Source organism: Manis javanica, chromosome 12 (genome assembly GCF_040802235.1).
Source record: "Manis javanica isolate MJ-LG chromosome 12, MJ_LKY, whole genome shotgun sequence".
In the NCBI taxonomy this organism is placed as follows: Eukaryota; Metazoa; Chordata; class Mammalia; order Pholidota; family Manidae; genus Manis; species Manis javanica.
In genome coordinates, this window is record NC_133167.1 from 25,742,501 (window position 1) to 25,754,742 (window position 12,242).

Below are 12,242 nucleotides of genomic sequence, written 5' to 3' on the forward strand. Positions count from 1 at the left end.
GAGAGAATTTATTTAAAAGGCAAAAAAAAACCAGACTGAAAGACATAAATAATCAGATGCTGGACACTGTGATTTATCTATTTATTCAGAAGTTATTTATTTAGTGTCCATGCTATCCAGGAATGGTACTACACATGCTGGAGCTAAGTTTTGTTTTGTAATAAAAGAAAAGCCATGAAATGATAATACATTTGTCGTTGTTTAACAGAACAGTATCCCAATTGAAGAAGTCTTTAAAATTTATGGGGCTGATTCTTCTGCCAGTTCGGGGAAAACCAAGGTAAGGGTGACCTGAGACTATCAATGTAAGACACTTTTATAGAGAATTTCTCTATTTTATAAATTTAAAATTTTTGTATTTTATAAATGTTATTCTCAGGCAAGTAATAACAGTTTTGTAACAAAATGTACAAAGCCAGATATAGCTAATCTCAGATAATAAATGTTTGTAAAATGCTTTTCTTACATGGAGGACTGTGTTAGTAATAACAAATGAATTTGTGTAACAGCTGAGTGGTGGCAGCAGACAGAGCACCAGGCTTAGAGTCCAGGTTCTGTCTCTGATGAGCAGACTTCCTCCTGTACACTTTTTGTGATGTAGATCTGCTAAGACCAAGTTCTCCTCTTGTATCATGGACCATAATATCTAGAACTAGGACAAGATTTACAAGGTACATGCTCGTGATAAACTGTGTCCTATACTGTGGCCGCATTTCTCCTTCCCATGAGACTCATTTGAAATCACTGCAGTAGAAGCAGGACCTCTCAGGAGTCCAGAGACCTGGGACTGAGTTCTGACTCCACTTCTACAGAGCCCTAGGTCTCCTGTCCTCTTTGTGCTTCCATATACTGATCTAAAAAAAATAAATGAGTATCCTCAATGCTTTTTTATAGACAGTTCAGTTTGCCACTTATGGATGTATGAACATTTAGTATTCAAGAATGGGCTGCTGTTTAGAGGTGAACCACAGATCCCTTTACCTTTAGATGCCTCCAGAAGAGGGCAGAGGAAAGGGAAGAAGAGGCAGGAGGGGCGTGCAGGGAGGGCAGCAGGGAGAACCCACACCCCCACACCAGCCCTTCTGCTCACCCTGTCAATTTCGATGTCCCCACTAGGATTTGGGGGGAGGCCAGGGTGGGGGCAGGGTCATAGCCGCAGGAATGTCTGCCTCCCTTCTCCTACCTGTAGACCATACTGGGAACAGGGAGTCATATAAAGTTAAGAGAAGTCAAGCAGTTACTAGGAAGTCTTGTAACTTTGAATCTGACTATTCCATCACCCTAATCTATGTGCAATTTGGTTCTAGTCCGAAGACTCGAGGTCCTTTGATCATAGAGGAAATCAGCATCTTCTCTCTGATCACTCTAGTTTCAGCTTCATTCATTCATTCAATATAGTTGTAGGTGAAGGGTTATAATGGTGAGCAAGTCTGGTAACGTTACTTTTCTCCTGGATCTTACATCTTGCATTGGAGCTGACCTTCTCCCTCGGTTGATATATTAGCCACCCAGTGCTCCTCAGAGACAAAGCCATTCTTGGCTTTTAAGAAAGCCCAGCTCCTTCGGCTTCTTAGAGAGCCAAGCAAACCCTGCTGCCCCCTTCTTGCTTGTTTTTTCAGCAGTTTCCTCCTTCCCAGGCTGCCTTCTTCTCCTCTTCACATATACATTAATCTCTGAGCCTAGACAATAACTGCTTCAGACACTGTGTTTTCTCACCCTCATTTTCTGATGCCTGGGGGAGGCCTAGGCCAGTCATCCAGCATATCTGGCTGGTTGGTATCAACTCTTGTGTGGCCAGAGAGCAAATAAACGCAATCACACCCTGGAGGGCGTGAATCAAGAAGGTTTGCAAACATGGGTGTCCGAGTAGCCCGGATAAAGCAGTCTCATTTACAAGGGCCAGAAGAGGATGTTGTGCTGTTTCAAGGTGGGCTGGCCAATCTCTATCTATCCATCCAGTCTTTCACTTACTCATTAAAGAGCTTTTATTCAGCACCTTGTCTGTTCAGCTATCCACAGTCTCTGTCCTCTTAATCAGTAACAAAAAACTGAGATGTGCACATAGACTACGTAATGAATAGCTCGGGAGGGAAATAGATAATATCCTCACAGAGGAGGCTTTCCTTCAAAGGCCTGTGTCTGTTTATTGTTACCGGATATGCATGTCAGATCATTTGCTGATCCATAAATGGGAAAGGCAGTTTGTGTAAGGGCTAAGCATGAGGATTCTAAAGCTGGGATGCTACCAGCTATAAGCAGAGAAATCCTGGGCAAGTCTTCTAAGCTCTGCCAGCCTCAATTTCATTTGTAAAAACAGGGACCATAAAATGGGGTTGTCATGGGAAATGAGGTGAGTTAGTATCACTAAAGCCCTTAGTGCTTGATACACAGTAACCTCAAAACAACAGCTACAGTTAAGGTTCTGATACTTGGGGGCTTAGTATCTGATTTCCTCTGTTCCTCTAAATCAGGGTTTTTCAGCAGTTTGGACCAAATAATTCTTTGTTCTGGGTATAGGGGGTGGAGTTGGGTGCTGTGCCTTTTGGGATGTTTAGCAGCCTCTAATGGCCTCTACCCAGTAGATATCAATAGCTTCCCTCTTAGTTGTGACAGCCAAAAACATCTCTGGACTTTGCCAAATGTCCCCTAAGTGGCAAAACCATGAGTGGCTGAGAACTATAGCTCTAAAAATTAAATCGCTCATCAAGTATCCATGTGATTAACACAGTGTAAATTGCTTATTTTGGACAAGAAACTATCACAAAGGGTATGATAGGATTTGAGCTGCGGATATGAGCCTCATATCCGCACCTCCTTGGGCCTCACCAGCTCCTCGCCTGAAGCCTGAGCTCCGGCGTTTCTCTGGTGGTTATACATCAGCTGTGCTCAGGGACCTCCTCCACATCTCAAATCAGGGATTAGCAGGACCTCTCAATGGAAATGTAGCATTTCAAAGATTAAATTCTAAGAGCTATTTCAAAACAGTCTTCTGGGGTTTAACATAATTTCAAAAAGTTTTTACTAGGAGATGGGGTTGTTCAAAAAAAACTGTTACTCAATTATAGTTATAATATTGATACCTGACATATTTGGCACTTACTTTATACCTGGCACCAATCTGAGCACTTTACATATATTAAAGTATTCAATTCTTTACAATAAATCTTTGTACTAAATACTTTTATTAGGCCTGATTCAAAGAAGAGGAAATTAAGGCAGAGATGGGGTGAAAAAAAAAAGCCTACTGACAAAGGTTCTTCTCTAATTGCTGCTTGTATCTGAATGACATTGGATTCCTTTGGATAAAATGTCTCCTAAGCAACAGCTAAAATTCTTCCCAAGTGAGAGCTTAGAGCCCTGTTGAATATTAATCAGGTTATGTAGAATCTCTGGCCACAAGACCTGGCCACATGATACACTGGGCACTGTGTGTACATTGGTTTGATGGCTTCCTGCAGGACTATTTGCTGCCACCTGGTGACAGAAAAGCATCATGGGACCAATACTGTTCAATTCTATTAGCCTCAGGTTCTACTCTTGATAGGGAGCCGTTTTTCTGCAGAGGACCTTGGACCTATAGAAAAAAATTCAACTAAGGACTTCACACAAGGGAAGGTTATTTACAATTAGCTCCAGATAGAGATAAAATGTACTACTGAATTTGAAACTGAAGAAAAAGCATAAACCTTCCTTCAACAAAGAAGGCAAGAAATAAAAATATTCTTAATCTCCATTTGACAGAGAATGAGGGAAAAAGGAATGGGAGGCAGAGAGAGTAGAACTTAGTATAACAGAAGACAAGAGGGGGTGACTAGACAACCCCAGAAGCCCTGCTTTCCTTCGCTCTTCTGGAGCTGCACTCCAACGTCTAACTTCCTGTCCTTTGACTCCATCCAAACTTGCACCCAAAGTCCAAAGCATGCTCTTCAGAGGCAAACAGACAGGTGTCCAGTCCCAGCTATTACTCACTACCTGTGTGGCCTTGGCTAGGTTAAACTTCTCTGATTCTCAAGTTTCCTACGTGTAAACAGGCTTGATTATATTTAACTGACCACACTGGGTTGTTCTGAGCATCGGTGGAACTATGCATATCAAGTGTATGATGCTGGCACAGGAGGAGCCTTCAGTGTTAGGTTATTATTTCTAAACCCCACCCCCACCCGCAGGGTGGCCAGCCCCCATCCTCCTGTTCATGGGAGTCCACTGAGAGCAGCCAGCTTTCTCTGCAGTATGCCCATCTTCCACCCTCTCAGCCTCTGCAGCCCCAGTCTCCAGCACTTGGCTCCAACAACCTGCCGAGTGGCTTCCTTTCTTGAAGGATGCTGAATTCCACAGCAATGAAAAAATGTTTTCATGATAAAAGGAAAGACCTATGTTTAAACAAAAACTCAGTAGTGACAGATCTTTATGATGAGGGATTAAAAACATGTTTGCAATATCAATTATGTCCATATAAGTACTTACTATATATGTTTAAAGTATAAAGACCAAGCAAACAGAAAAGTTCACCAAGGATATGAAATGGAGCACTATTATCAGTTTGGAAGCTCTCTCTCTGTCCTCTCCAGCCCCCATATCTTTCCTTTTGCCCCAGGTTTGCACTATACTGAATTATGTGTTTATCATTCACTCGTTTCTTTATGGTTTTGTCACATATGCATCTTTAATCAATATATTGCTTGGTTTTGCATGCTCTTTGAATTTTATATAAATGAAATAAAAGCAATATATATAAATGAAGTGAAACAAATGTATTATTCTAGGGCTTTCTTTTTTCACTCAACATTATGTTGCAGAAATTCACCCATGTTGTTGCATGTGGCTATAGTCTATTTTCACTGCATATGGAGGAATATACCACAATTTATGTATATAGTCTTCTGTTTTAGACATTTGGATTATTTTATGTGTCTCTTGGTATACACTGAAAGAGTTTGTGTGTTAATTTCTACCATAACCCTGAAGGGTAGCTACCAGTATTATTATGGTAACTATTGTGGTAACTATTCTGGTATCACATGAAGAAACAGGCACAGAGAAGTTAAATGACATGCCCAAGATCACATATCTTATAGATGGTACAGCCAGTTTGACACTAAAGTCCATGCTGTTAACCATTATTGCCTTGATTCGACTGGTAGTTACTCAACTAGTCAATAACACTTGAGGGCCTACTATGTGCTAGGTACTCTCTAAGGCACTGGAGAAAGGTCACATCAGCTGACAGGCCTCTCTGCTTCCATACTCCCATTCACTTTTGAAATAACAACCCAAGTACTCTTTTTTAAAACATAAATCAGACCTTGTCTCACTACTGCTTAAAACTATTTCAGTTGCTTCCATTGTATCCTGGAATCAATAAAATGTACAGCTCTGTACCATGGTCAACAAGGACCCAAGTGGGTCTGGGTCCTGCGTCCTCTTCAGCTTCATCTACAATTTTCCCCTTTCTCATTATGCCCTGGCCACACTGTCTTCCTTTCTGTGTCTGGTAAGCACAAGCCTCTTTCAAGAAGACTGTCTTGTTCCGTTGCCTGGAATATCTCTCTCCAGCTGTTTCATGGCTGGCAGCTGCTCACCCTGTAGTTCTCAGCTAAAACATTGCTTCTTGCCAGAGACTTTCTCTGTCCTTTCTGTTTGAAGTGGTGTCTGCCCAGTAACTTGCTAGCACATCATCTTGTTTAGTTTATTAAGCTTATCACAACGTATGATTCACCTGGTTGACCAACAGTTCGTTTTTTGCCCAGAAAGGCAGGAACCTTGTCTGTCTTACTAACCACAGCTCCTCAAACAGGGCCTGGCCCATAACTTACTGAAAACTTAATGAATGAATGAATGAAGAGACCGTCCTAACCTTGGAGAAGTTTCCAGTAGAGTGCAGCAGACAGAGATTATAACTCACTATCACTTATCGGGATTGTTCTGTGTGACAGCACACTTTGAATTCACAGATGAGTGTGTCAGTAATTCTACCCTGGGGTCAGGACGGGGGGTGCCAGTGTGGAAGAGTGGAGGTGGGGAAACATCTGGACAAGTTTCCCAGAAAAGGCAAATTTGAGTTTCATCTCAAAGGCAAAGTATGAACCTGTAACAGAAACGGAGGAAATGGCTATTTCAGGTGAAGGGAATTATGTGAAGAGCAAAAGCATGTAAAAGGGCTTTGTAGGCAAAGGGAACCAAGCTCCAGAGCAAAAGGCAGGTTGTGAACATGCCTGACAAATGAAACAAGAGCTGTATCCATAGACCATTAGTAATGTCTAAGGACAGGCCAAATGCTATAACTAGCAAGTGTTAACAACACAAAGCGTGTGCAGCTTTTATAAGCTGGAATGTTTTCCTTTCAGGTTCCCCGAGCTCCCCCTTTCCACCTCTCCTTGCACCCTCTGGCCATGTTAACAGCACCCAAAGCAGCAGAATATGCCCGCAAACAGAGTAAGCCTGTTTACTTCCATTTGCTTAGAGACACTTAAGTAAAACTAGGAGGTAAATTCATAAAGTACAGTCTAAGTAGTTATAGTAATAAGATTTCTCTGTGTGGTTGAATTAAAAAAAAAAACAGGAGTATTTGACTTGATTTTCTCCATTACCAAACTTAGGGAAGTCTTATTTCTCAGATCCCTTGGTGATGGGAGCAGAGCACTTTTGAAGGGAAAGATCTAAAACTGTGGGTGGACTAATTTTTTTTAAGTTTTATATACAGATATGGTTACTACATGTGTCCTAGGTGTTAAGTTAAGAAGAGGAGCAATGAATAAAACTGCCGTCAGTAGTTCTACAAGGAAAGCAAATGCCACGGCATGGAAATCATCAAAAAATATGTCTTTGGATCCACAGGCAAAGAACAAAGTAGGTCTAAAATGCAGACTAAATCAAACTGATACCAGGTGTTTGGGGAGTATTTCACTTATACTGTAGTGAAAAGCTGGACTTAGTAGTCAGATGCTCTGGGTTTGAATCTCCAACCTGCTATTTACCAGCTGTGTGACTTCAGGGAAGCTACTAAACCTCTCTGTGCCTTAATGTCCTCTACTGCAAAATGGAAAGAATAATGCCTACCTCTTAAGGTTGTTGGGATGAATAACTGAGATTATGTACTTTAAGAGATTAGAGCAGTGCTTGGCCCAGAGTGAACCCTAACTAAATAGTACCCATTATTACCTTTTATCATTTGAGAAATGATGTTCACAAGTTAATCAGCTATCATTCTTTGATTCAAATAAGTGTGTTGAGGATATTTATTTTAATATCTGTGTTCTAAATGTCCCCATTCCTTGTCTCTTTCTCACTAATGAAAATCTTACGTCTGCCTGCTTTTCATCTCTGTGGCTCCTGCCCTGTCCATATGATTCCTGACTCGTTTTTACTGTAGAACTCAGAGAATGGTCAGTGAAGGACAGTGATGGAGAAAAGGGGAAAGGGAAGAGAGTTCTTCGCCATTCCTGACCTGGGCTTTCAACTATAATACGCAAACTGAAAAGGACATTTCAAAAGAAGTCAGAGAGAGCACATAGGTTGATATAGTAAAAGCTCAGAGGAGAAAGAATCAGAAAATTGGTACAGGCTGTGTGTCTGGGATATTTTAGGGCTTTGTTGAATGACAGACTCAGCTGGAGGGTTGTAAGGTCAGAAGGGGAAAAGAGAATTTTGAAAAAAGATATACTGGATTATGAATTGGGTTTGCTTCAAGGAACACAGGTGAAAATTGCAAATCCTTTTTATTTGATTGGCTGGCTATACTGTGCATTTTTATATGTGAATCTCTGAATATACTAGGCCACATAGGACTCAGGATTTATTCAGGCTTAAGAGGCAAACAACTGACTGATTAGAAATATAACCTTATCATAGCTAATGTTTTAGGAACTGCCTAAATTCTTTGTCACATCAGGGTTCTGATAAGTGTTATACTAGTAACAGAACAATTGCATATCTGAGAATTTTTTAGTATATTGAGTTTTCTTTTAAAGGCATTACTATAATAATATTTGAAGGTATAGCTTTTCTAGAACCATCTTTGTTACCATAGAACTTTTTGAAATAAGATGAGGTTATTTTTTTAAAATATGGGCTTGGGGATGGCAAGCTTTAGAATGAAACTTAACAACAGAAAATCAAAAGCCGGTAACAACTCTAGAAATAACACACATGCACACGCGCACACACACACACACACACACACACACACACACACACACACTGATAATCTAGACTTTCACCATAATCATGGTAAAATAGATCTCTGAAACAGGGGTTTATGAACCCTGTGGGGCTCATCTGTGCTCTCTATGTACAGAAAATCCAGCTCTCAAGATGACTCATTGGTATGTTATTTTGAAAACACAATTTCATTCCCTGTATTTTTTCTTCCACAACCATTGAAGATTGTTGGCTTCTTGATGGCAGCAAATCCTTTATTTCCTTAGTATTTCCCACATCTATATAAAGTGTTTCATAGGCGGTGGATATTCAGTAATTATTGTGCATTAGTGAGTTGGCAGCAAGTGAATGGTCCACAGGTGAGCGCTCTCAAACCGCTGTGCCCTGTCTACACTGATAGAGAGGCTCCTCTCTGGAGACCAGCCATTTTTATAGGTTAGCCAATGTGTGTAAACCTAGCACTGTCAAGAGAATAAATGCCTATTTTTCAGTAGGACCAGGTCTTCAGATGAATCCCTTTGCTTCATAAAAGCCCCTTGTTGATAATCAAACATCAGAAAACATATCTACGGGGTTTTTTTCATGCTTTATTGTTTGTATAATTTAGACATCTTTTTCAACTCCTGGATAATGTACTTTTAAAATTAGTTTACAAATTATAATAGTAATACATGCTTATAGTAAAAATTTCAGACAATACAAAAAAAGTAAAGTGAAAATAAAGGAGAATCCGCTCTTCCCCACATCCCTGTCTTGTTCCTCAGAAATAACCAGTTAATATTCCTTGTGACATTCAAATATTTGCTATACATGTACATATTCAATATTTGCATACATGCATATATGTCTTACTGATTCATTAGAAATAACAAAAAATAAAGAAACAAATACTTTATTAATTGTATGAAAAATATGCTTTCACAGTTTTTTGTCTGAGGAAGTTTTCCATTTTATATATTTGAGCTTCTTAGTCTTTTCCTTTGTGGTTTATGGATATTGTATCATGTCTTTTAGCTGATAAAAAAATTTTTTAACCTCAAGATAAAACAATGCTTTGTTTAGAAATTTCTCTTCCCAACCACTGAGTTGCCTCATAAAGTAAGGGAAATGGAGAAATTATTTTCTGAAAACCCAGGTATTCTGGGAGAGTGTTTTAAAGATTTCTTTTATATTGTATTGGTATTCATAGTTCATTTAGAAGTTGAAAAGGGTGTGAGTAACACCATGTCCTAGGAAAGTGTCAAAGTTGGGCACGTTACTAGACAGTGATGTTGGAATAGACAGGACCACACCAAAGAGCTGAAAAGTAGCAGACTAGAGATTAAGAGCCAAATGGCCCAGATTTGAATTTTGGTTCCCCACTTTAATAACTTGGATGAATCATTAAGTGAATCTCTCTCCTCTTCTCATGTATAAAAGGAGGATTATAACTAGCCACTTCATGAGGTTGTTACAAGGACTAAATGAGTTAATAAATATGGAAGAGCTTAGAAAAGTGACAGGACCATAGCAAGCAATAATACAAGTGCCCCCATTATTACCACTCCTGAAGAATTCACAATATCATGGAAGGGAGTAAGACACACAGCGGGGGCAATCTGGGGGATTCTGGCTTCCAGCCCTGCACATAAGGAGCTTAGAAATGGACACTCTGTCTTAAGTAAGAAGCTGAACAAACTGGAAAGTCAACATGTTCTCTTGGATCTGTAAGACAGGGAAGGACACAGGCACACCACTGCCCCCAAGACTGGAAAGATAGAAGGCAAAATTAGGGAGTTATGGTTTACCAGAGCAAAGACTCACAAGTGGGAACTGCCAGAGGATTCTGTGCCAGAAGAGCGAAACCTGAACTGTAACTGACAAATTGCTAGACCCTTAGTGCAGAGCAACTCTGAGAGTTAAAAATTCCAGGGGGCACCCAGTCATAGCATCAAAGAAAAAGATGGCCTGGTGGATGGGTAGAGGAATAAAAGGATTCACTGATGTATGTTAAAACGAATAGAGCAAACTGTTAACTACAGAATACAGGTTGTGTGCATATGTGTCTTCATTATACAATTCTTTCAACTTTTCTGTATGAAAAGTTTCATAATAAAATAATAAAGAAGAAAAATAAAGACAAAAATTGTCAGAGCAGATAAAAAAAATAAGACCTGATTATAGTTGTCTACAAGATACCCACTTTAAATATAAAGACATTAAATTAAGAGACAACCATTAAAAATAAATGGATGGAGGAGCATAAATCATGCTAGTACTTACAAAAGAAAGAAAGAGTAGCTATGTTAATTTCAGACAGAGCTAACTTCACAGAAGGGGAAGCCATCAGAGCTGAAGAAGGGCATTACACAATGTTAAAGGGGTCAGTTCTCCAAGAAGACATAACAATCCTTAACACGTGTGCACTGAACAACAGAGCATCAAACTGTGTGAAGGAAAAATTAATAGCACTGAAAGGAGAGAAATAGATGACTCCACTATCAGAGATGCACACTTCAGCACCCCTCTATCAGAAATGAAGAGAAGGCAATTAAGTTTAAATTTAAAGCAATATGTAAGAAACTCAAAATAATATGTGCAAGTACATGACAGCTAAGGGGCAAGGAAATGATTTGCTTTGGGTATCATTAATCAAGAGAAGGACACTTTGATTATTTATATTTTTGTTTGGAAATATTTTCAAGTTTAGAGAAGAGTTATAAGAACGGTTCAAAGAGCCCTCATATACCTTTTTCTCAGATTTACCAATTGTTAACATTTTTTCCATTAGCTTTATCATTTTCTCTCTGTGTGTCTATCTCTCCTACTCTCACCCCTGCACTCTCTCTCTTTCTCTCTGTACATAGATACAGTTTTTTCTAAGCCATCTGAAGTTACATCCCCCATACCACTTTACCCCATACTTCAGTGTGTATTTGCTAAGAACAAAACCATTCTCTTAAAAAACCAAAGTTACAGTTATCAACTTCAGAAAATTGAACATTGACACTTTAATCTACCACCTATACACAAATCTTTGTCAACTGACCCAATAATAATGTCCTTTTTTAAACATTCCTTCCTTCTGTGCAGGATCCAGCATGAGATCATATATTGTATTTAGTTGAGAAATGAAACTCAATTCCCAAATGTCTCAGCATAATTCCATGGAAATTCTTTTGTACTTCCATGTATTTTAATCCAATTTTGTCAGTAACTTAGTACCTGGTCTTTGACCCTAACTCTGTATAGATTGAAAGCTAATGTCTGTGTCCGTGTTAAATTGACGTGGTTGATGTCAGTATCATCTGTTTATTCTGCAGGTCACTTAGAAACTTGGAATTGTACCATGGGAGTTCATAATAAAAGCTCTAGGACAGGAAAAGAAACATCTTAAAATTGCAACTCTTGCTGGCACATTTTTATTTACAGTTAGCTTTTAATGCAAAGTGCATTGATGTTATTTGGATATTGTGCTTTCTTCTCTTAGAATTATATTGTATGAGTATATTGTGGTTAGAAAAAAAAGTGTGCATTTTATGTTACTTCATTGTGACTGGAAGATGGCTGGGTGAAGAATTCCAAGGACAGAGAGTGTTACTTTGTCAGAGTCGGTAGCCTTTGTAACACATTGTAAGCACTGAATATTCCAGAGCAGTGGAGAATGGTGCAGTTTTCCAAAATTTTGATACAAAATAAAATTAATCTGTCACTGACTGCCTTTACTGTATTCTTACATGGAAATATTTAAATAAATAAGTAAATAAAAATCACTTCAATAAAACATTTTAAAAAATGGGTACAGGTTTTCTTTTGGTAGAATATAATGACTACCAGAAAAGAAATTGTTCTTGTCTTTCAGCATTTCCCAAAATGCTAATTAGGCACATACTTCTGCTTGCAAACATGTAGTAGCAATCTGACCAAATGAATGTAAATACAGATTATACCTTTCTTAAGGTTGTAATGGGCCATCCTTCTGCAGAATGGTCTTCTTTAATATGTGCAAAAACAGGTGTTTGTTGACTTCTGCTGAAAATGGCCATGTATTCCCATGTAGCATTGTGGCAGGAGGGATCAATGCGGCCCTTCCACACTAGTCCAAC

General features: G+C 39.1%; 1 protein-coding gene across 2 annotated transcripts in view; it reads left to right on the plus strand.

The window, feature by feature from the left end:
- The window catches only part of C12H2orf80 (chromosome 12 C2orf80 homolog), a 17,854-nt gene extending 5,938 nt beyond the window's left edge, over window positions 1–11,916 (plus strand). Inside the window, exons 5-8 of one of the 2 annotated variants that reach the window (XM_017663261.3) lie at window positions 209–280; window positions 6,345–6,432; window positions 6,725–6,846; window positions 11,460–11,916. In XM_017663261.3, coding sequence (XP_017518750.3) covers window positions 209–280; window positions 6,345–6,432; window positions 6,725–6,846; window positions 11,460–11,468 — 291 coding nt within the window. In that variant the 3' untranslated portion in view covers window positions 11,469–11,916. The remainder of the gene's footprint in view (window positions 1–208; window positions 281–6,344; window positions 6,433–6,724; window positions 6,847–11,459) is intronic. The other variant, XM_073218215.1, reaches the window with a different exon arrangement.
- The last annotated feature ends 326 nt before the right edge of the window (window positions 11,917–12,242 follow it).